Source organism: Lissotriton vulgaris, chromosome 9 (assembly GCF_964263255.1).
Source record: "Lissotriton vulgaris chromosome 9, aLisVul1.2, whole genome shotgun sequence".
In the NCBI taxonomy this organism is placed as follows: domain Eukaryota; kingdom Metazoa; phylum Chordata; class Amphibia; order Caudata; family Salamandridae; genus Lissotriton; species Lissotriton vulgaris.
In genome coordinates, this window is record NC_141697.1 from 583,269,436 (window position 1) to 583,296,170 (window position 26,735).

Here is a 26,735-nt window from a genome sequence, read left to right on the forward strand (position 1 = left end):
GTTTGCTGCCCTCCAGGTTCAAAGCAACAGCAGGTGTACAACGGAATGCCGGCCTACTTCACCGACAGCCCCGAAACTGAGGAATGTTACAGAGTCCTGTCTGTCAGTCGGACTAGCCTGACCCCTGAAAACATTATGAAGAGGTACCGGCCAGGCTCACTGCTGGAGAAAGCCCAGATCAACAGTAGGTGAGAGAAGAAGTATTGTTCCCAAATGAAGGGGGGGAGGGGGTCCGGATGTGAATGAATACATGGAAGACATGTTTGAAAGGCTCCCTGTTTAAATAAGTTTGCTTGAAAAAAATATCCAGAAAATAACTAATCATCATATAAGTGTGTTTTTTGTCCAAAAGTATGAGAAACGTTTGCTTTATAAAAAAGGTAGAGAAAGATGTTTTTCAGTTTTTGTGTTCCTCATAACACCCCCGGCTCTCTGATTTTTTATTTCTTATTACTGGCATTTGCAAATAACTTTGATTTTACTCAAATAAAATGTATACTATACTTACTTTCAGGGCCTTTCACCAAGCCCTCTTCTTCCATTGGTCTTCTATTGTGTCATTCACATTTTTCTTCACTACAGCATACAACATGGGTTAATGGGTGAGCCTAACTTCACTTTAAATGTCGGTATTCTGCCCTTTAATATGTGTGGCATTTTATTCTTTTTGGGTCCGAACATATTTTTTCTTACAGCCAATGTTTTTTTAAGATTGATGAGGGCCAGGTAGCTTCTCCAAGAACAAAGTTGTTCAAAAACAAAACAAGCATGGACAAAGCCAAAAGTTTAGTGGCCAATGATTCTTCTGAAGTCAAGGGAGGAGGCACATGCTTTCAGCCTTCACACTGTTTTTGCTGTAACTATACAGCACTCTTTGATCATTCCACTGAAGATATTTCTCCTCGCTGCGCCTCTGGTGGGGTGGCGTACATTCCCAGGTCTACCTGCGTTGGTAAATCTGGAAATGTGTCGGAATGCATGGGTGGATGCGTGGGAACACACACGCTCCACCATGGAACTCATCCTTGCTGCAGAGTAACTCAAGGCAGCGATTTTCTCTGCCTTGCTTTACTCTAGATTTATTAAGTCATGGAGGACGACGCATGGTGGCCTTGCGTGGATTGCTAAGTTTCATTTAGGTCTTGCATCGCCCTTGCGTCCCCTTGCGTGGCGCACGGGTGATGCAAAACCTTGATGGGCCAAAGTCTTTATCACATCTCTCGGATTTTCAGGATACTAATTGCCATCAATGCATTTCGGGCACTGAATATCTTTTATCAATATTATATCCCTGTTCATAAACTAAGTCATCCCTAAGGGAAACCAAACAAAATTATTTAAAACTGTAACAGTCATTATTTGAGATGCTCATTAGTAAACGAAAAAAAAAGAATCCTTTCCACCTTCGGCACAATGTAGCCTCACAGTCCTAATTATCTGTATGTCATCCAAGGGATGACGTTAAAATGCCAGTTAATAATAGGAGACGCATATTTAATGCTATACCTTTATAAAATTGTAACCCCTCTGCAGGCTCGACCTTCTCTGCATGGTTAAGGATGCACAGGCTTGTCTGTGGAGCGATTAGTTTGACAGTCCTGCCTGCCTTTTTTTCTTTTACAAAAGATAATATGGTAACAGAATGTCTTTGCCTAATTCTCACCTCACTAAATTATTGCGTTCTACATATGGTTTACAAATATATTTTCTCATTAGAGTTAATAATAGAAAATCTACACCCAAGGAGAGATATCTGTTCAGGAAATAGTTTGGCAACAATATTTTAAACATGCAGCACCCCAAAAATAAAAGAGTTTTGATTGTTTGGTTCTGTTGTGCCAGAATGCTTATTCCCGGACTCTCTACGTTTGAGTGAAGTTAAAATCCTCTGGGTGCAGGGAATGGGACCTGGAGTACTCTAGCCATGCCTTCCCAGCCACAGCCCCACACTTTTTTTAAAGAGGCCTGGTGAGAAAAGATGTCTCCAAAGTTTGCCCACTCTTCTCCCAGTCCTGAAGATAGAACAAGCTTACTACAGTACTTGACTACTCATGTCTGTGTCCTACAGCCTGTAACTGACTGTTGCTTGCCCTTGTCTCAAAGTCTGTACCTGAAGCTCATATCCCTGTCTCTGCAGGTGGCTGGACTCGTCTCGCTCGCTCATGCAACAGGACGTGAAAGAGAACGATAACCTCTGGCTCCGCTTCAAGTACTACAGCTTCTTTGACCTGGAGCCCAAGGTGAATTTGTATACCTCCAAGTCTGCAGGGGTGGGTTCAGCAAGATCTAATCTACCAAGGGTTGCATGACATGGGCAAATCTAACACTTTAGTCCTCAACTCAAGAGATTTATTTTTTGGGAGTTGTTTTGAAGCACCACGCATAACCTTTCACCACCACTATATAATAACAAGACTCTCTGACTATATATTAACAAGACTTTCTGCCTTGAGAAAGACTTTGGCCTGCCAGCCACACGGCCGAAACACGTGTCAGCTATCCTTTGGTTACTTGTATTTCTGGCAACAAATAAACACAGAATATTATGCCTAAAATGTACACCGGACTTTGGGATTTTTTACCCCAGGAACCTATATATATATATACATGAGGCACAAACCTATCACATGTTCCAAACAATGTTTTGTAATTTGGCGATCCTTGGGTGAAGCCATCTGATACATAAGTGCCGCACCAAGAATTGGATCCTGTCCCATTGCGCGTGAACCCCGGCAGCACCCACCTCTTAAATGAGTTAAGCATAACCTTTTCAGTTACTTTCTTGAGGCGACCTTCCATTGGTGCACAGTAGCAGTGTTACCTGAGCAGGCAGGCAGCAAGGAAGAGACTTTCTGTGTCTCTAAGGGTCAAGTTGGTAGTTATTTAGTTTTCATATCACTTTAGAGCTTATTCGTGCCGGATCTTGCTGTCTCACAAGTGTTTCTCTGTGTCTCTTTAGTATGACATGGTGCGGATAAACCAGCTGTATGAGCAAGCACGCTGGGCTGTCCTCCTGGAGGAAATAGACTGCACAGAGGAAGAGATGATGGTCTTTGCTGCGCTACAGGTACAGAACCGCAAACTATGCTCTGTGGCGCCACACCACTGCAATGCTGAGCACAGGCGCTCAGGGCTGTGCCTACTTTGACTATTGCACATCATTTTTGCAATACTGCTCTGCAGGATATGTTCTGAAGGATATAACTACAAACACCTGTCGTTTATGTTCAGCCCAGTGAAATCAGAACCAAAATGATCAGTAAATAACATGCACACATACATCCACACACACACATGTGCGTCTCCCATTCTAGATCTCCACACCACTTAAGAGTAAATTAACCTGCATGTGTGTCAATTATTTTCCAGTATCACATCAACAAGCTGTCTCTGACCTCCAAGCGCCCCGAGGTGCATCGGGATTCTGGGCTCGATGACCTGGACACGGCGTTGTCCCACCTTGAAGTGAAACTGGGTGGGTCTTCTGCAACTGATGTCTTGGTAAGGCTGCAATGTGTTTGGCAACTGCTCACTCCATAACAATGAACGTATTAGTCAATAAGTAGACATTTAAGAGAGTAAGGGGCATATTTACAAGCCCCTATCACCACAGGAACGCCACTTTTAACTACTTTCCTGTGGCGACAAGGGCTTCATCTTATTTACAAGGCAGCGTTAAGCCAGTTAATGTGGCTTAACACCGCCTTGTAAATAAGGCACCCTTTCACGCTATTCTTAGCGTGAACGGGTTGGGCAATGGGTGTTGTGGTGGGCGTTTTGCCACAACGCCCATTGATTTTGGCGCTGCCCCCTATTTACCAGGGTGGCGTAAATACTAGGAGGCAGGACAAAAATTAAGACCAAGGAAAACCTGGCTTAACATGGCCAAACGAGGATAAATGCCTTATTTCTCCAAATTGTTGCTGTTTCTGTGTGTGCTGCATTGTGCAGCACACGTAGAAACAGCAAAACTCCATGAATGAACACCATCCTGCACATAAACAATCTTTCCCCCAACGCAGGCACACTTGCACTTTGGTGCAAGGGTGCCTGCTTTGGCACTAGGCAGCTTAATTTAGCACTAGCGCTAGGGGAAATGCAGGGGTGCACCGTATCTTTGTAAAAACGACGTATCCCTATGTTTTCAGAATGGAGAAGCGTGGTGTTAGCAAGTTTTGCTTCATGCCACGCTCCGTCATATGCTGCTACATTCTTGAACTAGATCCAGGTCCTTGAGTCACCTATGGTAAATCTGTAGGTCTCTTAAGCTTTTTTCACCTCTGGCTTTTGTAAGTGAGGCCGTCTTTCCTGATTTGTTTGGACACACACTTCCGTCATTATTGTGAGCATTGTATGTCAGGTAGTTACAGACAAAGGGCCTCTGGAACGGGCACTGTGCTGTAGCATGCAGTCAATGTCTTCCTCTTCCTTTCTCAGGACAGCCTGACCGACATCCCAGAGCTGAAGGATACATTGCGAATCTTCAGGTGAGTCACGCCGTGACCGAACAGGCCTTCAAGGCTCAGCTGCTGTTCTCTCTCCTTGACAAGACACCCCAAAACACAAGCACAGATCAAGCAATCAAGTGTAGAAGCAAGGGGGCAAAAGGGGCGTCAAGTTTTGGTCAACACTGGTAGAGGTATGTACTTCATTATCACTGAGCATAAGACTTACATCCAAAACTCTCTCCCCATCGAATGGACCATCCTGTACCTGCTGCAAAAATAACCCACTTCTTGTGCAAATTCCAAAATAATAGGCATCTAGCTGGGAAGAGTGTCAGAGGCTGCACACCCATTCAAAGTACTTCCTTTTACATTTGTGTTTGAATGCACCAGGCTGCACCTTCCCAGAGAAATCTGCCCAGGTTTGAATTTTTGCATTTGTAAAACTCCTTACCCCCCAAAAAGGTTGTCAGCCATCTAGTCATACAGTACTTCAGCACATAAGGACCTTAGACCCACCCACTTTACCCTTTTTGTTCTATAGATAGAGATTAATTTGCCCCAGTGGTTGCAGGCGGTGAACACTGACACTCATTTTTAGGGACCAGGGCTTACTTTTCTTCATCATACCTTGACATGGAACAACAGAAATTATAATAGTGAGAAAGAGGAAGGGAGAGAAACGATAGGAAAACAGTGGCAAAACAATAGGCATGAAAAATAGCCTGCAAGGGTGAGATTAAGAGACAGGAATTGTATGGTGGAATAAAAAGGCATGGGCCAAAATTTAAACCAGCAGCCCTTCATATCTGGCCTCCCGGCATTCAGCAGTGCTCGCGATGGGCTCCCAGTAAATCATTCAGTGGGGGCTCCTCCACAAAGGCGGAGGAGCGTAGCCTCACTGCTTTTCAGCAGTGCAAAACCTTTTTTGTTTTTAAATGATAATAACATGATGTTATCATAATTTTATTTTCCAGTGCAAGCCAGGTTAGGGCGGGTGGGGCTTGGCTGAGTGGCCCGAGCAGGGGGCAGATAAAATATCTGCACTTAAGTGTGCATGACAGTTTAGCCAGCCATCTTGGGCCGCCTGAACAGTCATGCACACTTAGAATGTTCTACGCTTGCCTGTATTGTACAGCCTGGGTGGGGCACATGCACAGGCTGTACACCCTGTTTGTGCGCCAAACCAGGCTGATCAGACCAATCACAACGCTGCTGTCATGCTGGTAACAGCAGCCTCGTGATTGGCTTTGGGGAGCCTGTGTGCTTATTGCTTTCGGGAGTCAGTAAGAGCAGCGAAGTAGAGACAGCTGAGGAGAGGCAGCGGCCATGCAGAGGTAAGTGTTATATATTTTTTTTCACCCCCTTCGAGCCGCCACACCTGTTCTGTAGTAACCGCCACTGAAAACATTATGCCCTTGCATTTGCTTAACAAATTAAGTACTGTCAGTGGGCAGCCAATACTTCTCATCTTCAACTAATAACTCTCCAAGAATGTCTCCTTGCAGGCCCAAGCGTCTCACACTGAAGGGATACAAACCTCACTGGGTGGTCTTCAAAGACACATCAATAGCGTGTTACAAAAGTAAAGAAGAATGCCTGGGGGAGCCGGTGCAACAGCTCAACCTAAAAGGTATGAAGAGGAACCCCTCTTCTCTTGGCCACAGCTGTACCAAAGAGTTTAAGTTATTCTGTTCTTAATGGATAGAACGTGCAGCTGCTGCATAGTGTTGTGGTCAGACTTACCTTTTGTCAATGTGTATTTATTGTGTGGCTTGTAGTGTGACAGGTCAATCATTATGTCCAATGCAGAATTTAGTTAGTACTGTGACCAAGGGGAGTGATATGTTCAGGTTCAGTTTTAGGCATGTGCCTTAGGCGAGGAGTGATACTAGTGTGCTTGGCTAGTTCTGTGTGTGATGATTGGCTGTAGTTGCAGTTTGTGCTGTCAATCTTTATGCTACAAGGACATTGGCTTAGTCTAGTGTTTCAATAATGTCTAGGGGGAGGGGCTGAGCTTGGGTCCTTATCTGCTTTGAACTGGGAATGGTTAGGCATTGAAACACTGAGGGCCATATTATCAAGCAAGGGTGATACATTTTCTACGGTTTTATCGGCAGGAAGCTGCCGCTAAAGCGGCGATAATGGGCTTGATAATATGCCCTTGTGAATTCCCATAGCAGCCCAGGTTCTGGTGTTAACCTGGGCTGCTATGGGAATTCACAGGGGCATATTATCAAGCCCATCATCGTCGCTTTAGAGGCAGTTTCTTGCCTATAACAGCGGCGATATTGTATCACCCTTGCTTGATAATATAGCCCTGAATTCCATGATATTGGTGAAAAAATGGGTATTGATTAGGTGTAAAGCAAAAGTTGAATTTGTCTGGTAGTGACACCGAGTTGAGCTTGAATGCATTGTATGATTGGCACACAGGTTTAAAGAACAACTTTGCTAACGTACACCGGTTGGTTGGTGATCTCTGTCGACGTATATCTTTTGACTGCAAATAGTGGGCGGGATGAGCTGTGAGTCAGGTACAGCTGGGCTTGTCGTCATGTGTTGGGGTGTGCAGCAGGGGGGTAATGACTCTGCTCAGTCTGGTGCTGGTGTTGAAAAAATTCATCATGACAGCAGTAGTAGGTTGGGCCTGGCTTTGATCAGAAAGATAGGCCTATGGTTACATGTTTCAATGATGAAGCAGGTCAGGAGTAACTTAGCTTAGTGCACTGTTTGTATGTAGCCATGAGTCAGGTACAGTTACATGCGGAGTCATTTTTTGAGACAGAGTGGCATGAATCATTGGGGATATGGTTAAGAATAGTTCTTGTCAGAGTGCAGTATGTGGGTGTTGCTGTGAGTCGGGAAGTAGGCATGTGGTCATTGTTTGGTGATTGTGTTGATAAGGAGTGGCTTGATTCACTGACAGTTGCTGTGGAGAAAAAGAGTTTTTAATTGAGTGCAGTAGTTTAATGTTCCTGACTCAGGATTTGCAACACCTGGGATCATTTTTTTGGGTTGGTATAGGAGGAAAAGTATAATTTTCCTCCTTAACTGATATTGTTGTGGAAGAATGTTTTTTTTCTTTGTGCAGTGGTCGGATCAAATGTGAGCCAGGAGCAGATGTTCAATTAGGTCATTATCAGCTCCGGCCAGTGATTGGCTACATCTGTGGGTGTACAAGAGAATACGCGGTTACCAATGGTGCTGAGTTGAGTGGGAAACAGATGTGCTTTTTTCCATTAGAAACAAATGGTGCTGGAAGAGAGAGAAACACTTTACCCACTTTTTGCCCTGTTAAGCTCGAACTGACACAATTTCTTAAATCTTTAGGGTGCGAGGTGGTGCCTGACGTCAATGTCACAGGGCAGAAGTTCTGCATCAAGCTCCTAGTGCCCTCCCCGGAGGGGATGAGTGAAGTTTACCTCCGCTGTGACAATGTAAGTGCTTTGTGCTCACCATTACTCTATCAATGGACATCGGTCTCCTTCTCACCGTGGAGAGGAGAGAATAAGACCGGCTGCATGAGAGGTCAAGGGTTTTATTGAATGATAAGGACATGCTCCTTCCAGAGTGCAAATCCAGGCATGATGAATGTTAAGACCTCTTAGATATGGAGGTGTCTCAGGGGGGATATAGACCTGTTACCACAAGAGTTGTTGCATTACGAGCTTACTCTTATTTTCTTTTTGTTGCTTTATTAACCCCTTAAAAATCTGCTGTTTTATTTAACTTTTCTCTAAAATCCCTGGCCCTCAAAATCCTCCATTTTAGGAGCTATTTCTCAAAACACTAAGAAAAGGATGTCGAGGCTGGCGCTGCTATGCAATTCCTAACCAGGAAGAAGCATGACAAGAGCAGTTCCGAATATCAGCAGTCCAGGAAGTAGTCAGGATTCTTGCTCAAGATTTAGTATTCACCCGAAACTGCTTTCCCCAGGCTCATTCTGAAGCATTCAGAAAATATGGCTGGGTTCCCAGGGCTCCGTTGTATGGAACTAACTTCTACCGAATATTTTAGTACCCCAGACTTTGCTACTGCTAGTTCAAAAGCAAATCTCCATAATTTGCATTTTTTTTATTTTAGGCACAACATAAGAAAATCTTAGGGAGAATCCATGCATACAATTGCCCAGTATGGAGCTTTAATTACTCCCATAGGAATGGAATTTTACATAACTTGGATCTGTTCGTCTCTGAATAGGTTTTATCATGTTCGCCTTTGCTTTTGCACTGTGCACTTTCTTATGGCTTTTCCACAACAGGGCAATTGGTTCTCTATACTTCCAAAATGCCCCGTATGGTAACATGTCTACGCAGAGCACGATGCGCTTTATGTTGCCCCAGTATTGGAACTTTCATAGATTCCCATGCTTTGTATCATTCCCCGTCGTCGGAATGGGAGCCTCGGTAAATAGTAAAAAACTATAGTAGTAAGCACAAAGTGAAAAAATAGGCCTAGGCCTCATCTCATTTTGTAGCTTATCCACCTCTTTGTGTAAAAGAGACCAAATTTCTGCAGCAGCCAATCAGAGCAGCCTCACCCCATAGAACCTTCCTGAGAGAAGCTCAGAGCCTCAGATTTTCTACCGCACGTTGTGCAAGGGAGTCTCCATTGAGCTCTGCTCAGTTTTCTTCAGTTTTTTCTTCAACTACTTGGATTTTTTCTCAGCATGTCGGAGAGGAAAGCCCTTTTTAGAGCCTGTGCCACCTGCTCTAAGAAGAGGTTGTTTGTCGAGGACAAACATGAGGATTGTATCTACTGTTTATATCCGGACCATAAACCAACAGACTGTCCGATTTGCAGATCCTTCTCAGCCAAGACCCAGAGGGACAGGGAAGGACGTCTCCTCACATGGCTTCAGAAGGTGAAAGACCGGAAAGACATTATCTCTTCGGACAGTGAGGGCTCCTCGTCTATGGTGTCATCCAGAAGGTCTCAAAAAAGGGGTAGGTCCCCCCTTTCTGCTTCAGACGAGTCCCGACACAAGGCCTTACCAGGGACCTCTGACAGGTCTGACAGGCCGGCTGCCCAAAAATCTCCTCACCGAGGTGAAAAGGAGAGGCAGGGTAAGCCTGAGGAACTTCTGACCTCAAAAAAGGTGAGAAAGGCTTCTACAGTCTCTTCGCCTTCCTCAGAGAAGGATCGTGGGGTCAAAAAGCATTCAACCCCGACTCAAGAGGTCGCTTCAGACAAGAAGCAGAAACCGTCGACGACTAAACTCCCAGGTACGTCGTCTACGAGTGTTAAAAAGGACAGCTCTACCAAGGTTGCCTCGTCGACGGGCTCGTCGACGACGGCTGCGTCGACGCCTACACCGTCGACTGCTTTCAAGGCTCCGGAATCCTGCTCGTCGTCGACGAGGGTGACCACCTCCACGTCGACGACAATGTCTGCAAAGCTGCCGTCGACGGCGGTGTCGTCGACGAGAACGACTTCGACGACGACGAGTCGACGACGCCGGTTGCCATGTTGATGACGACGAGCTCGTCGACGGTCCCGTCGACGATTCCACCATCGTCGACGATGAGCTTCACCTCGTCGACGACGCTATCCTCGTCGACGAAGATAGTTTCTATGTCTACACTTCCACTGTCGACACTGACACAGAAGACTTTCCCGTCGACGACGGCCTCGTCGACGAGGGCCTCGTCGACGACGACCTCGTCGACGATGGAAATGGCGGGAAAACAGGTTTTTTCGCGGAAAAGGAAACAGATCACGCCAGAGATGACGTCTCCTCGCCAGGTTCAGAAGCTACCACCAACACTACTATTGGAGGATGACTCTGAGGAAGAGACTTTCAGTGAATTTGGGCAGGCCTATAGCCCTTCTGACCTCCAGGTTAAGGTGCAGGAGTTTAGCTCTGAGGAGGAGCAGATGGAACGACAGCACTATGCTCCAGAGCATTATTATGAGGAGGAACGTCCTGCTACCAGGCACGTGCCTCCACAACAACCGATGCGTCAGTTACCCGAGGGTATGGTGGCAATACCATCCACTTTAGTGGCGGATTTACAACTTATGTTGCGGGATTACAAGCAACGTTTCCCGGCACCTCCGGAAGCCCAACAAGTGCGCCCCACGACACCTCCGCCTCAGACATTACGTCCTGTGGCAGACCATTCTTTACCCCCAAGGGAGCGTGCCACTGCGCTGGAAGTGCGCCCTCAAGAGGTAGTACAGGTGCAAGAGACTGATGATGATGATGACGCTGCGTCTTCAGATGCAGACCAGCAAGCGGATCCTGATCAAGATCAACAGGCGCCATGGAATACTGCTGACCCTATAGATCCGGACAACACCGACCCGGATAATATTACTTCGCCTCCAGCGGACGTTGGAGGGTTTCACAACTTAATGGACAGGGCATCCAAAAGATTTGGTCTCCCAGTGACCACAGTGCAATCGGATTGCTTTTTGTATGACTTTAAAGAACCATTCAGGAAGTCAGTGAGGTCCATTCCAATCATCGAGCATGTCTGGTCTGAGGGCTTGAAGGCTATGCATAATCCGGCTACAGTCCTTCCGGTACTTCCGAGACTGGAAAAGAAGTATAAGGCACCGGATGGCAGTCCAGCATGTTTACTTGGCCAACCGAAACCGGATTCGGTCATTTCGCAGGCTGCCCAAAGCAAGTCCAAGAATCCTTCTGCGCCGATGACTACGCCGCCGGATAAGGAGGGCAGGCGCCTAGACAATGTAGGCAAGAGGTTTTCAGCTATGGCCAGTCTCCTGGTTAGGGCAGCCAATGCGTTAGCGATTCTGGGACGCTATGATCGACAAATGTGGTGCGATCTTGCCCCATTTGTTGACGAACTGCAGGATTCGTCTAAGGAAGATGTGAAGAAGATTTTGCTCGAAGGGGAGCGGGCCTCTTCGGAGGTCATTGATGTGGCAATGGATATTGCAACCACCGCTTTCCGGGCACTAGCTGGCTCGGCGGTTCTGCGACGCCAAGGGTGGTTAAAGGCCACATGGTTCAGGCAGGAGGTGCAGAATAAGATCTTGGATCTACCATATGACGGTGAGATGCTATTTGGCAAGCACGTCGATGATGCCCTGCAAGGAATCAAAAAGGACACGGATACAGCTAAGTCCTTGGGTACATTGCAGTATCGTAAGGTGCCCTTCAGAGGAGCTAGAGGAAGAGGTTTTTCTTCTTATCGTGGAGGTAATCAAAATCGCTACTCCTCTGGATCTCAGTCCAGCCAGTCGTATAAGCCACAATACACTCAAAGGGGCTCTTTCTCTCGCCAGCAGCCTAAAGGACGTCAGGGGCAGCAAAGGAGAGACAACACCAGGAAACAATAGCGGCCAGGTGGCTCTTTCCACTGTTCCTGTTCCCTCATTCACATCTGTGGGGGGCAGGATTTCCCATTGCCTACACAACTGGATGATTATTACATCGGATCAGTGGGTCCTCCAGATTGTCAGAGAAGGACACACATTGGAGTTTCAAGACCTTCCTCCAACAAGAGCGCCGGATGCCTTCCTTCCGAAACATCTCAGGCTCCTTCATCTCGAAGCCCACCAACTTTTCACCAAGGGGGCAGTAGAGCCTGTACCCCTTTCGCAGAAGGGGAAAGGGTTCTATTCCAGGTTCTTCCTGGTTCGGAAGGCAAAGAACAAGTGGCGTCCAATTTTAGATCTACGGCAGCTCAACACTTATCTCGTGAAGTTGTCCTTCAGGATGGTCACTCTTCAGGACATCCTTCGTCTGCTCAATCCGGGGGATTTTATGGCGACCCTCGATTTGGAGGACGCCTACTTCCACGTTCCTATCCATCCAGCTCACAGGCAATATCTGCGCTTTACAGTGGGCAAGAGTCACTTTCAATTCAAGGTACTGCCATTTGGTCTCCGGTCCGCCCCACGGATCTTCACAAAGGTTCTAGCTCCAGTGGCAGCTTTTCTCAGAAAACAAGCTATTCAGGTATTTCCATACCTGGACGATTGGCTGCTGAAAGCTCCATCTGTTCAAGAAGCGTCCAGTGCAGTCCGGACGTGCAAGGATCTGTTCGAGCGGCTAGGTCTTCGACTCAACAGGGAGAAATCGGTTTTATACCCATCCAGGTCAACAAGGTTCCTGGGAGCCATCCTGAACACGGACAGTTGCTTAGCCCTTCCATCGGAGGAGCGCCAGACCAAACTAATGTGTTCAGCTCGTCTTCTCCAATCTCGAAAGACACTGACAGTTCGCAAGTACAAATCACTTCTCGGATCAATTTCATCTTGCATTCCTTTAGTTCCGCACTGCAGGCTCAGGATGCGTCCACTACAAGAGCAACTGGACAGACAGTGGCGGCAGGTCACAGGATCCTTCGACGACAAGGTTGTCGTTACCAAAGAAATGAGAAAAGCAGGCGGCTGGTGGCTGGAAAAAGACAATCTTTCCAAGGGTTTATCGTTCCTCATTCCTCCATCTCCCCTGATTGTAACAACGGATGCTTCCATGGAAGGATGGGGAGCGGTCCTCCAGGAGCTGAAGGTCAGCGGTCACTGGAGTCCAGTGCAACGCAAGTTCCATATCAACCTCTTGGAACTTCTCGCGATCCGCTTGGCTCTTCAAGCTTTTCTTCCGAGGATTCAAAACAGGACAGTGCTGGTTCGTACGGACAACACTACAGCCATGCACTACATAAACAAACAGGGTGGCACAAGATCCTCCACCCTCTCCAAGGAAGCCCAAACAATATGGAATTGGTTAATACAGAACAACGTCTCCCTCTCAGCGGAACATCTAGCGGGGACACTCAATGTCAAGGCGGACGCTTTGAGTCGTCAGAGGACAGTCTCTCACGAGTGGGAACTGGATCAGACCGTTCTGGAGGAACTCTTTGCTCGATGGGGGACACCATCAATCGACCTGTTTGCGACTCCCCAGAACGCCAAATGCCTGTCCTTCGCAAGCAGGGTTCACCATCGGGAATCCTTGGGGAATGCGCTTTTGATTGCCTGGTCAGGCGCCTTTGTTTACGCCTTTCCTCCCATTCCACTGATTCCGAAGTTGGTCAGCAAACTCAAGGTGGAACCGTGCAGGATGATTTTGATCGCTCCAGCATGGCCCAGACAAGTTTGGTACTCGGAGCTTCTTCTCCTCTCCCAGGACCAGCCAGTTCTCCTACAGCCTATTCCAACTTTGCTAACAATGTCTCACGGTCAGGTTCTACATCCGGACTTGAAGTCCCTGCGATTGACAGCGTGGCTCCTGAGTTCAGAGAGTTCCAGGGGTTAGATCTCTCAAGTGAATGTAGAGACATTCTAGCTCAGGCTCGAGCCCCTAGTACCAACAAGACCTATCGAGCCAAATGGAAGAGATTCTGTGTTTGGTGCCAGAAGGAAGGTTTACACCCGTATACTTCTTCTCCACACAAGCTCTTGCCTTACATTCTTTCACTGGCGAAATCGGGATTGGCTCCATCGTCGATAAAGGTCCATCTGGCAGCCATCTCTAGATTCAGACGTTCATCTTCAGGGCCTTCCCTATGGTCGGCTAGGATTGTCAAGCAATTCCTGAAAGGTTTATTCAGGGTTTTTCCTCCAGTCCGGCCACCTCCTCCGACCTGGCACTTGAATCTAGTTCTGTCATCCCTCATGAAAGCCCCTTTTGAACCTGTGCATAAGTCTGACCTTAAGTTTCTTTCCTGGAAAGTGGCTCTTCTCTTGGCCCTGACATCGGCTCGCAGAGTAAGCGAGATCCAGGCTTTCACGATTGAGGAACCATTTCTCCAGTTTAAAAATAATGTGCTGATTCTACGGACGAATCCTAAATTTATCCCGAAAGTTCCTTCGGAATTCCACCTAAATGAACCCGTGGTCTTGAAACCATTTTTTCCAAAACCTTCTTCACCTGCGGAAAGAACTCTGCACTCTCTGGACATTCACAGATGCCTGAAATTCTATCTGGAGCGAACGAAGCAGTTCAGGAAATCTTCACAGCTCTTTGTTTCCTTCAGTGCTCCACGCAAGGGTTGTGCTGTTTCTAAGGCTTGTATTTCCCGTTGGATTTCCAGCGCTATACAATTTTGTCACCAGACGGCTGGGAAACCTCTGCAGCGAGCAGTTCGTGCTCACTCTACCAGATCCATGGCTTCATCTGCGGCGTTATTCGCAGGAGTCCCTATCAAGGACATTTGCAGGGCGGCAACGTGGAGCAGTGTCCACACCTTCACCCGCCACTATTGTCTGGATTCTTCTGTGAAGGAGGATGCAGCAGTGGGCCAAGCAGTCCTGAGGAATCTTTTCCAATAAGTCGGTGAGCTTTCCTTTCTATCCCGCCTTCCTTTGCATATTTTGTATACTGCATTATTGTCATATTTCATGATCCTATGTGTTCTGCTGTTTTTTTACAGAGATGTGTCACATTTTCAGGTTCAGGTATGACAAAATATGTTTTCTTTACTGCTAGTTACTCTGATACAAAGCATGGGAATCTATGAAAGTTCCAATACTGGGGCAAGAAAACAAGTTACTTACCTGTAACTTTGGTTCCCCAGTATTGGTAACTTTCATAGATTCCCATGCGCCCACCCACCTCCCCTGGGAAAGCTCACTCTTCTGATCTTGGTGGATAGCTGTATACAACGGCTACGAAAATCTGAGGCTCTGAGCTTCTCTCAGGAAGGTTCTATGGGGTGAGGCTGCTCTGATTGGCTGCTGCAGAAATTTGGTCTCTTTTACACAAAGAGGTGGATAAGCTACAAAATGAGATGAGGCCTAGGCCTATTTTTTCACTTTGTGCTTACTACTATAGTTTTTTACTATTTACCGAGGCTCCCATTCCGACGACGGGGAATGATACAAAGCATGGGAATCTATGAAAGTTACCAATACTGGGGAACCAAAGTTACAGGTAAGTAACTTGTTTTCTTATTTTGCACTCTATATAAGTCAGCACGGTTCTTGTGCCCAATTTTTTGTTGTGAAGGAATTAGAAGTACTTAGACTGACTTAAGACCTTACAAAGATTAGAGATTCATCCCACATGTTTTGCAGTCACAAAATATATACGAAACTCTTTAGTAATTAGGAAAAGTATTACATTTTTATTGTATGTTTTACTGCTTGTTTTATCATATTTTATTGTGTCACAAAGAATGTCTGGTAACTTGTATCAAGAATATTGTACGTAATCATGAATTAAGATATTGTGTATTATTGATTGTATGCACTTTTATGTCGATTAGCCAAATAAAATACTGTTGTGAGCTCTAGTCATGTACCCCAAACTCTATGCCATTCCTTGCTCAGCATTATGTGAAGAAGCTCCTCACACGAAGAATGCGCCAAAAGGTACTTAAAAAAGCATATTTTATTAGTTTGAAGAATTAATGTCTAGTGCTGAAGTGTTTTGAAGTAGTACAAGCTGGGGCCCAGAAAGGTTATGTATGAGGGCAATGTTTTTGTACTGTCTACACCACTTAAATGTGTACAAATCTATCACAGCTATAGGGAAATGGTCATTTGTAAGTCAGCACAGGTTTCCCATCATTTCATATTCTTGCTTTAGTTGTCTTTTTTTTCAGCTTCCTGCCTCCTGTTCCTCTTTTGCTTGTGAAAGGCAGAGTGAGGTTTTCCAGCACTTCCTCTTGTGATTTGCAAGTTTTCCATTTACTCATGAAAAGATCTTTATTAACGCAGATCCACCCTTCTTAGGCATTCAGTAGCGATTCATCTTGAAGGATCCATCTAGCCCATTTTTTATCTTTGAACCTGCTGTTCACTGGCTTTCCTTTCTTTGCTGATCTTTTTTAATGATGGCTTTCAATATTTTGTGGATTTGTATAAAGTATGCTTTTGCTTCAGTATTAAAACCATGTTCTATTGCCTTTATGCTTACCCGGAAAATGAGAAAGCTATGCTTACCCGGAAAATGAGACAACTATGGTTTCCCTTGGGTGTCCATGGGTTTCTAGAGAGATGGCATAGCTTCATATTCTCTCCCTACAGTGATATCGTAGTCTGGAGTCTAATATTCTGGAGTGGTTTATTTATTTATTAGTTTTATAGAGTGTTGCATATCACCTTTTGTTAACTTCAGAGTGCTCTAAAAGGGTCAAACTGTGCGCTACGTGGAGAGGGGTATTAGAGTCCAATGTGTAGGGTTTGGGTCCCAATCCGATATTCTGCACCTTCACCCTATGGGTCTAGATTCAGTAGTATTTGAACAGGATGTTCAATACACAGGTGGTCGAGTTCTGCCCTCAAGCCAAGGAATCCGAGCATTTAACGACCTAGGGCTTTGGAGTGTTAAGGTCCCGACTCTGGATTTCATTTGTTTAAAAGGTCTTCGGATGATCAGTTTGTATATTCACTGAGCGTAGCATCACATTACGTCCACAGGGAGTGTTAGCCTCTGCTGATACCCTCAACATTTTTCCAGGGGGCCTTGTTTTATACTGCAAATAACTCTGACCTTAACCCTTGCATTCACCAAGAGCCGGTTTGGTGCTTTCAAGACTGGTTTATCTGACGCTGTTACTGCAGCTTCTGGCACATATCAGCTGCCTGGTTTTGAAGTTGTTGCTGCCTCTCAATGGCTTACTTCAGCAAACTGTTTTTAGTTATGTTATAGTTGCCTAAGTGTGCCACCATCAGGTTTAACATCAGCTTATCTAGCTGGAAGTCTGCTTATAGAAGTAGGATGATTTTCCATAGTTCTAAAATCTGAAGATTGATGTCCTCATCTACTGTATTGATTTTGGGAGTTTTAGAGAGATCAGAGTGAGATGAATAGGTTTCACAGCTCAAAAGCTTTCAGCAGAACTATGAACTATGTACTAGTTTTCTGTCTACAGATATAGTGGAAAGTCCGCTTCCTCTAATGTTGTCAACGTTTAACATGATGTTCCTTGAGAGATGCCATTTTTTTATGTCAGGTTCTTGGTGTTATGTCTTTTATTCCCTCCCTCAAAAGGCTAACCACTAATGGTGGAAACTACTGTCAACTTCTACATTAGTTGTGCCAAATGATTGCACCTTTAAATTCCTTAGGGTCTTTGGTGGCTCTTGCCTCAGAACATTTTTTTACTCCACGTCTTCGACGTTTCCATGTTTGGACTTTAGGGTTTATTGACCAAGCAGAGGGTGATCCTTTCATTTTTCTATTTCATGTTGTTGTGGGCAATCAAGCCACTGAAATGCGGGAACGCATCTAAGGAGTGTAGTTAACATGCCTGTCTATTCCAGCAGTGATTCAGGGAGTTCACAGGGTCAAAGGATCTCTAATGAGGATTGACTACTGCTGTCCCAATAAACCTTCTGGTACTTGTCAAACCCTGTTCTGGGGGCAGCAGGGCTACTGGGTCTCACCCGTGAGTTAGGATGTCTGTCTATAATGCCACAGAGTCCATCCTACTACAGCTTTACAGACTGGACAAGTAAAAACATTTCTGCACTTAACTCCGAGTGGAAGCAATGGGGAGCAGTCCCACACACTTTTTAGAGCGGTAGAGTGTGTGTGCTCAACTTCAGCACTCAACAACCACACATCCCCATAAAAAGGATTGTCCACCTCAGTACTTCTTGAGTAGCAGCTCAGGTCACGTTGCCGGGGAATGCCTCTTGTGCAGTAGCTCAGACCATGCCACAGTTGGTTACTTGGGCATAGCTGCTCAGGTTAGGCTACAATCAATAACTTTGGGTGCAGCAATTTAGGCTCCGCTATGTCTATATGGTTCCTGCTAGGAATCACAGGAGAATCTGGAGCTCGCCAACACTCTGATATACCGTTCACTCTCTGTAGTCTTCCACTTATGCAGAACAACTGCACTTCACCTATGAACAAACTAGTTGTCAGGTGGATACCAGCTCTGGATACACAGCAGTCCCCTGAGCAATCTTGGAGGACTCCTTCCCTTGGTCATGGACACCTCGGAATTGGAACAACCATTGGGTCCCATTTGTATACAGTCAAAGCACACAGGAGATGTAAATCCACAGTCTGTATGTTCAGAACCCGCATGGGGTGGTTCTCTTTTCATTTGTCTTCTCCTGGCTGCTCTCCAGACACAGCCTTTGTATGGTGATGCTCCTCACAGCAGTGTAGCCTCCAGCCTAGAGTACCCACAAAAAAACAAAAGCGTGACCTCACATAAGGGGTCCGTTTTACATTGAACAACAGGAACTACAGTCCCACTATTCACCCACACCATCTACCAAATTGCCATGTTACCAGAAGACTACTCATCACCTCCTATCAGCAAACAGCCTAATTAAAGTTTGCCGGTAGGCTTGTCTTTTCTCTCCACACTTTAGTGTCTAGGTCTCCAGATTCAGAAATGTCAGCAATACACTTTCACAGTCTGAGAAAACAACCTCATCTCTATCTTGTACACAATGCCAGGCTTATCCAAAATGATTCCCACAGTTCGCCATTACTCTGGTTCACTCATACACACAATGCATGTACTCTGCAGACCCATATATACTAACACGCACAACATGTATTTGGGATGTCAGTGTTAGGATCCGAGTTGGAGCACAGAAACAGGTCACACGCAATTGCTGACATTTCTGGCATCCACTTCAATGACACACATAAAAAAGTCTGGTCACTAATATGGATCCACAAAACGCAGTACTTTACCACCATCGCTCTTTGCTCTAAGCCCATAGCAGGGACAGTAGTCCACTGCCTGTATAACGAGGGCACAATTAGTACACCCCTCCATATCACAGGACAGGTCTAGAATCTCACTCATGTCAAGGAACTAGATTAGTGTGAGACTAGGGCCATTGTGAGGCTCCATTGTGACTACATTTCTTAAGCAATGAAGACTTTAGGTCTGATGCCAGCAATGAGGTTTATAAGATTCATTTCTCCACTTCCTTTACAGATAACAGAACAATCCTTCTGGGCTTCAAAGAAACAGAGCCTTTGCCTCCAAAAATGGGGCTCAACTATTAATTTTGGAGAATAAAGGCAAAACCCTCCAACTGGATCAAGAAGTTTAGTTCATGCACACTAATCGCCAAAACATTTAGGAGCGTATTTACAAGCCCCTTGCGCCGCTGGTGCATCACATTTTATCACATAAACAGATATAAATGATTATAAGCACCAATAGAGTAAAGGGATGGTAGATTCCTAGCATAGTGCTAAAACAATGAATACAGGCAGGTATAAAAATACATGATAGTAATAATGCATACTCCTACGATGCGACCCTAACTAGATGTACCTAAGTGTACCTAGCATGTTTGTAGGTGTAAAGCCAAGAATCCCTCTAGGATAAAATCAACCTTTCTACCTGAAGTGAGAGACAGTGGGACCCCGTCTTGGTCTCCAGATGGACACCCCGTGAGGGATATCAAACCACTGCAAGCTGGAGTGTCTGCATGCAGGAAACTCAGCGTCTTGCGTCAGTATGGAAGTCCTTTTTCTCCTCTCCCTCGCTCAGCAAAGATCTGCTGTTTATATACCCAAAGTGGTACCCTCAGGGGATCTACTTTGCTGTGTCATGTCGGACTAGGATGACGGAAGAATGACCCTTATACATAGTTATTATGCAGGAGATGGTAGTCCTGCTGAGATTCCAAGAATCCTCATGCATAATGAATGAGGCTAGTTTTCAGGGACAACCCCACGTCCTGTAAGCCATACCATAACTAGGTTACAGGTCAGTGCCAAGAACCGTTATGTAGTGCAATGGCAGGGAAAATATAGGTGAAAGATTTGGTTATTACCTGAGCCTATATTGGGGTACCTGTATGAAACATAACAGATGATTTAACGCAATCAGAACATCACATTTTGCAACGTTCTTATGGTGTTACATCCTTTGCCTTATTTACAAAGCTGTGTTGTAAATAATGCCCCTATCCCGCAGCACTTAGCATGAAAGGGGCATGGAATGGGTGTTGCAGTGGGTGTACCACTGCAACACCTATTGCTTTTAGATACTGCCCTATGTTTACAAGGTATTAGCAGCTTCAAAAATAGGACCAGGAAATACCTGGTCTTATACAGGCGATACGAGGATAATTTTTAGGTCGAGCGTAGCGATGGACCTCGTGTATACTTTAGTATACCTATATGCTTGAATATGTGGACACGAGTCGGATGCGCGCATTTTCCGCCTCGGATTTGGCCTTGTGAGCGCGCTTCATGACCGCGCGCCTTAGGAGACACGGGCGCTGTGAACACGCGTCTCTTCTCGCACTTTCACTTTCACAGTGCGTGTCTCCTACAGCGCGCGGTCACAGCCATTGTCTGCAATGGGTTTAGTAAGCTCGTCAGCAATGCGTCCCCTCGCCGGGACACAAGGTGGACGAAAGAAGTCAGGGCCCGCTGCAGCAGCTCGAGGCACCCCAGCGCCAGCTCGACATAGGCTTGACAACACTATCAGTAAAGGAGGCACCGCAAGAGGCCACGCAGCAGCAGCGTGGTCTAGAAGCACGTCATGGCCAAGTGCAGCTAGTTCCATTTTGCGGTTGTCAAACAGCTGTCTAATTTTTTTTAGGTGAGTGAAATGTTAAGACTGAAAGCAAATAAGTAGATTTGAACATTTGTAATGTGGAAGCACATGACGTACATTTTCTCTTATATGTACAAAATATCTACTGCCTTTTGTGGCACCACGGAGGAAAGAGTGTTACATTTGTGAGACCAGTTATTATGAAAAAAATATTTGAACATCCTTTTAACTGTGTATTCTAGTCGACTGGACATCTACATCCTATTCCAGCAGGAAGCTGGATATGTTCAGTTTTGTTCTCGCTTTTTTTCACCCGGAATGTTCTATCATTTGTAGCGTCCAATAAGCCAAGGTATAAGTATAAACAGATTATACATTGTGGGAATGCAAATACATTGTAAGACTAAAGGACGAGCTCTACAGATTGCTGTCTTCTCATCGTGCTGTTATAGGTGTTTATTTCGACTCGATTTTGTGCTAACGCAGCATTGTTACTTAACATTCTACCGCTTGTTTTTTTTTGCCTTTTATTTGATCTTCCTTTCGCTTGCTACTGCTGACTTGACATCTAGTGAATTTGTTGTTGGGCGCCAGTGGCTACCGTTGTGGGAGATATCTGGCCCAACTCGGTGCTGCAACTAGGTTATTGGGAGGTTAGGTAAGGTTGAGGCCTTTACAGGATACTAAGTATTCCGTCCAGAATGCACCCTCTAAACAGCATGGCCTCTCGAGTCCTGCAAGACTTGGCCAGTGGCTTGGGCTGGTTGTGCACACTTCGCTGAAAAACCTGTGGACTCAAACTGTGCATGTTCATTGCAGAATTAAGTGATTTTCCCTACATAATTTAGCACGTTTTGAAATAGTTATTAAGGTATTGAAAGCATACAGTTAATTGTTATAAAAACGTCTGCTTGCACATGTGCGGTTTTAATAATTCTAAGTGTTTTATGGTAAATTTTCACGCTATTAGAGATTTAAGAATAATTTGATTAATTAGAAATGGTTGTGTTCTTTGCGCTTTAAGGTTTCTGAAAAATGTCTATATCTCATTATGCTATTTACTCAAAAGAAACAAATGTAAATGTGAACTAGAAGAACTCCTCGGACCGTTTTAACGAAATACCATGATTCTTTACATTTTCTAAAGAAACTGACATTTACTTGATGTAAACCACTGCTGTGAAACATTCATGTTGCATGTTAGGTGACCCGTTCAGCCCTAGCGCAAGCTGTTGGGTTGCAAAGGATCTATTGTTCGCTTACCAAGAACTTAAAGCGGACTTATAGCTTGCCCGTTGCTTGCCATTGTTTTGCCTTACTGTCCTCTCAATTTGCCTGCTTCTTATTAATGGCTTGCCTTGTTCATCTTGGGTCTATCTCTCCCATGGAGCGTATCCTCTTTACCTTGTATCCTTCCGCTGCTAAGTTTTATGGAACAACTTTTTTCTTTTTACTTCGGCCGTCCATGAGAGTACATATGTGTTCCAGCTGTATCCCTCATGTGCTTCTCCTGTGCTTCGAATTCTCTCTCTCGTCCGTGCGCTTCTTTTCTCTATCGCACTCCATGTTTCTCACTCTTGCTAGTATGCTCCTCTCCCCTGCACTTTGTGTTGCTCTCATCTGTGGCGTGAGTATTTCTCTCTTCGTCCAGGTGTGCCCTCCGCCTTGGGTGCGTCTCCACTCACCGGCTTGTTGCTTCCTTTCTCATGTGCTTTTTAGGTCTCGGCCTATTCCATTCAGCAGGAATGAATAGGACAAGTCTAATGCAGTGAAACCAAGAGTTAAACTAAGCTCTCCCAAAAAGAGGATTTGCACGAGTGCATGTGCTCTTGTGCACAAGCTTGCCCGAGCCTTCTGCCTGCCTCCTGCCTTGAAGGCAATCTGCTTCTCCGCCCCCCTGGTGTTTCTGGCAGCCAAACGCTCTTCAGAGGCTCTGCTCCCTGCCCCCGCCTGCACCACTCTCCATACTTCTCCTCCCACGGCCGTCCTTTCTGCCCGCCTCGCACACCACATCAAAGCGTCCAGATCGCAGCCTGTCCAGCCTGTGCCGTCTCTCCCTACCCCTTAACCCTTCACCCTGCCCCCACCACCTCTCGATATTGCTGCTTGTTTTAAACTTGTTTTGCTTCTGCTGCATCCATCGCCTCCACCTTCAGGCAAAAATACATTGTTCAGCAGCAATTTCAAACTTTGTAAAATGGTTTTAGAAATTGCACATAGTTACTCTTTGCATTTACACATAAACATAAAAGTCCATTTTCATGTACCATTTAATGGTGTCTCTCTGGACCATAGTGCAGATAAAGGAAGCCTGCATTTGTTAAGGATGTCCAAAGGCAATGACGGGGACCGAGTCAAATGAAAACAGTTGTCCAAAATTGTTATTGTCAAAACTGCGGATCGGTTTCATACAAGGCAACGCGCCTCAAAGACGTGACTTGCAGCCCTGGGCCCTGGTTTTTAGAAGCACAGCCCATGGTCTTACGGGAGTCATACTGGCAACCTGAGAAGCTGAAAAGATAGCACGGTAGTCCTGAGCGCTGCAGAGGTGCAGTTGGGTCGACTCCCTCAGAACCAAACTCCGCTTTCATCCTTCTAACATCACTGCAAAGGTCATACCAGCAGACGCGAATCGCGTGCATTATTCTAGCGCCAAGGGGGCGGTGAGCGCTATAACAATAGCCAGCGTTATCAGTTTTTAAACACTTTCATTATGTACTCACATCATATGTTTTTGAACTACAATTCTTCACCAAGGAGATGGTGCACCAACCCTGGAGACCTCTCTAGCCTGAGGGAAACATTTACTTCTGTGGGGAGTTCATTCATGGGCTGTAGCTCCACAGAAAATAGCCATTTACATGTGCCTGAGCAGGGAGGGGCGCGAATTCCAAGGAGGGGGCTAGTGTGATGAATTACTAAGCACAAAGAGGCGTTTGGTTGGCCAGTGGGTGAGATTTGTATTTGTAAATGGTAATTAACACGCACTGAGCTGCATTTTTCCGTGTTGTAAAGCCATGTCTCTTCCTACCATGTTCTTGGAGTGTGTCCACAGTCCCTGAATCCCCACACAGACTTGCACGCAGAAGACAGCATTATACTGGCCTGGGTTCTCATCAAGTATTTTACCAGAAAAGTCCCAGCAATGGCTCCGTTTTTCACCCTACTCGTCTCCTCTGTGCACAACCCTCACTCACCCTCAAACACCCTCACTCACCCTCACACATCCCACTCTCACACACCCTCACTCACCCTCTTACCCTCACACACACTCACCCGCTCAGCACCACCGCATTATCACTCAGCACCACCACATTATCACTCAGCATCACCACAGCACCACTCAGCACCACCACAGCACCACTCAGCACCACCACAGCACCACTCAGCACCACCACAGCATCACTTAGCACCACCACAGCACCACCACAGCACCACTCAGCACCACCACAGCACCACTCAGCTCCACCATAGCATCACTCAGCAGCACCTCTCAGCAGCACCACTCAGCACCACCACAGCACCACTCAGCACCACCTCAGCACCACCACAGCATCACTCAGCACCACCACAGCATCACTCAGCACCACCACAGCACCACTCAGCACCACCACAGCACCACCACACCACCACTCACCACCACCACAGCACCACTCAGCACCACCACAGCATCACTCAGCAGCAACACTCAGCACCACTCAGCACCACCACAGCACCACTCAGCACCACCACAGCACCACTCAGCATAACCACAGCACCACTCAGAACAACCACAGCACCACTCAGCACCACCACAGCACCACTCAGCACCACCACATCACCACTTAGCACGACTCAGCACCATCACAACACCACTCAGCACCACCACAGCATCACTCAGCAGCACCACCACAGCATCACTCAGTAGCACCACTCTTCACCACCACAGCACCACTCTTCACCACTCAGCACCACCACAGCACCACCACAGCAACACTAAGCAAAACCACAGCACCACTCGGCACCACCACAGCAACACTCAGCGCAACCACAGCATCACTCAGCACAACCAGAGCATCGCTCAGCGCAACCAGAGCATCACTCAGCGCAACCACAGCATCACTCCACGAAACCACAGCATCACTCAGCACAACCACAGCATCACTGATTCAAATATGTTCTCTCAATGTTTCAAGCTTTATTACAAATGTCACAAAAAGATGTTAATATTTCACTTCTGTTCTTGGTTTTTCGTCACAATAAAATACACTGAACCTAATCTTCACAAAAGTTTAGGCTATTGACTACAAATTAAAAACAATTTCATTTAAGTAATAATTATTTTAAAAAATGATAAGCCATTGTTATTTGTAATATCAATACATCTAAGTCACGTTAATACAAAACATGTTTCATTACAAATGCTATAGGTGTCACATTTGCGAAAGTTATAACTATTGGTATTGTAAATGACAAAGCTATTAATTTAGCTATTTTCAAAAACAAAACATAAATAAAAAAATTGTCGTTTACAAGACCAATAGCTCAAACTTTCCTAATGCGAGACCTATTGCATTGCAAATGCTTGTTTTATTTTTCCTCGTATATTGCTCTTTCCGCATATGCTGCACTCTGCAGAACACATGGATAGAGCAAATCGCCTGTTAAGATTGTTTATGTGCAGGAAGGTGTCACTTCCTGCACATAAACAATCGCCCCTGCAGCACAGGCACCAGCGCAGGAGCTATGAGGCCTGCGATGGTGCTAGGCAGTTTTTTAGTACCAGCACTAGGGGAAATGCAGGGGTGTGCCGTATTTTTGTAAATACGCACATCCCTGTATTTTAAAACTGTCAGAGCTCGTCGTTACCAATTTTGGAGTAACACCGCAGTCCGCCAGTTTATTGTAAACATGCCCGAGTGTTATGTTTGGCTGTACTTCACTTCACGTGTTGCATTCATATTTGGTCTTTTTCTCCATGGATATCTTCCAAGGGTTTTAGATGGGTGAAGAAATGCAGACTCCAGTGATGATGAGATTGTTAATGGTTCTGGTGAGAAAGTTAAGAAAAGGGGTAAGGGGGAACTCAGAAGAAAAGTGATTGGTAGACTAACCGCTACAGACATAGGCCTTCATTTCGAGTGGCCTTGATCTGTGCTGCCCTCGAAGTTACCAATACTGGTGGTATCAACAATGCCATGTTTAATTCCCCTGGTAATTCTTAATATCCTCCCACTTTTCACCGAGAGATTTTGGCTGCTGTCAGGAGCTGAAATGTCTATGGTAAAATAAACAGATCTGTGGAAACACCATGATCTCATAATTTGGATGGGGCTGCAGTTGCCGTTCCCAACAAAATTAAGAAGTCACTCATAACGAGTGCCATATAAGGTAACCAAGTTGGTGTAGGAGCCATGCAGTACCCCTCCTAGGTGTAGACCAATCACTGTGGAGAAGAAGAAAAAAACGGTAGGCCCATAGGCAGGACTGGACACACACATCTACTCAGCGCCATGATACACTTGCCGGTAAAAGGGCACTTTATAAATACACATAACATAGGTTCCAAGTGTGCTGAGGTTGTGAGTGAATCCAGGAGTCGTTGATACAAATAAATTGTCAGGACAGCAGCAATCTACCTTGCTGCGCTGCGTGATAGGGAAAAGGCAGGAATGCACAGTATTTAACATTATATGGGTTATTCCTGTCTTTTCCCAGGCCTGGCGAACAATGTGCTGCCTAGCGCGAATACAGGCACCTTCGCACCTTGGTACAAGGGTGATTGCGTTGTAAGCAGGATTGTTTTTGTGCAGGAAGGCATACCTTCATGCAGGCCCGGACTGGCCATAGCAGGCACCGGGCAATCCCCCGGTGCCCCGCAAGGGTGGGG

The 26,735-nt window shown here is 45.8% G+C and overlaps 1 protein-coding gene across 1 annotated transcript in view; it reads left to right on the forward strand.

Annotated features, from left to right (window-relative positions):
- The window catches only part of FERMT3 (FERM domain containing kindlin 3), a 100,952-nt gene that overhangs the window by 56,387 nt on the left and 17,830 nt on the right, over nucleotides 1-26,735 (forward strand). The window contains exons 5-11 of the mRNA XM_086938143.1: nucleotides 17-188; nucleotides 2,138-2,240; nucleotides 2,960-3,067; nucleotides 3,370-3,501; nucleotides 4,438-4,487; nucleotides 5,954-6,078; nucleotides 7,779-7,885. Coding sequence (XP_086794269.1) covers nucleotides 17-188; nucleotides 2,138-2,240; nucleotides 2,960-3,067; nucleotides 3,370-3,501; nucleotides 4,438-4,487; nucleotides 5,954-6,078; nucleotides 7,779-7,885 — 797 coding nt within the window. The remainder of the gene's footprint in view (nucleotides 1-16; nucleotides 189-2,137; nucleotides 2,241-2,959; nucleotides 3,068-3,369; nucleotides 3,502-4,437; nucleotides 4,488-5,953; nucleotides 6,079-7,778; nucleotides 7,886-26,735) is intronic.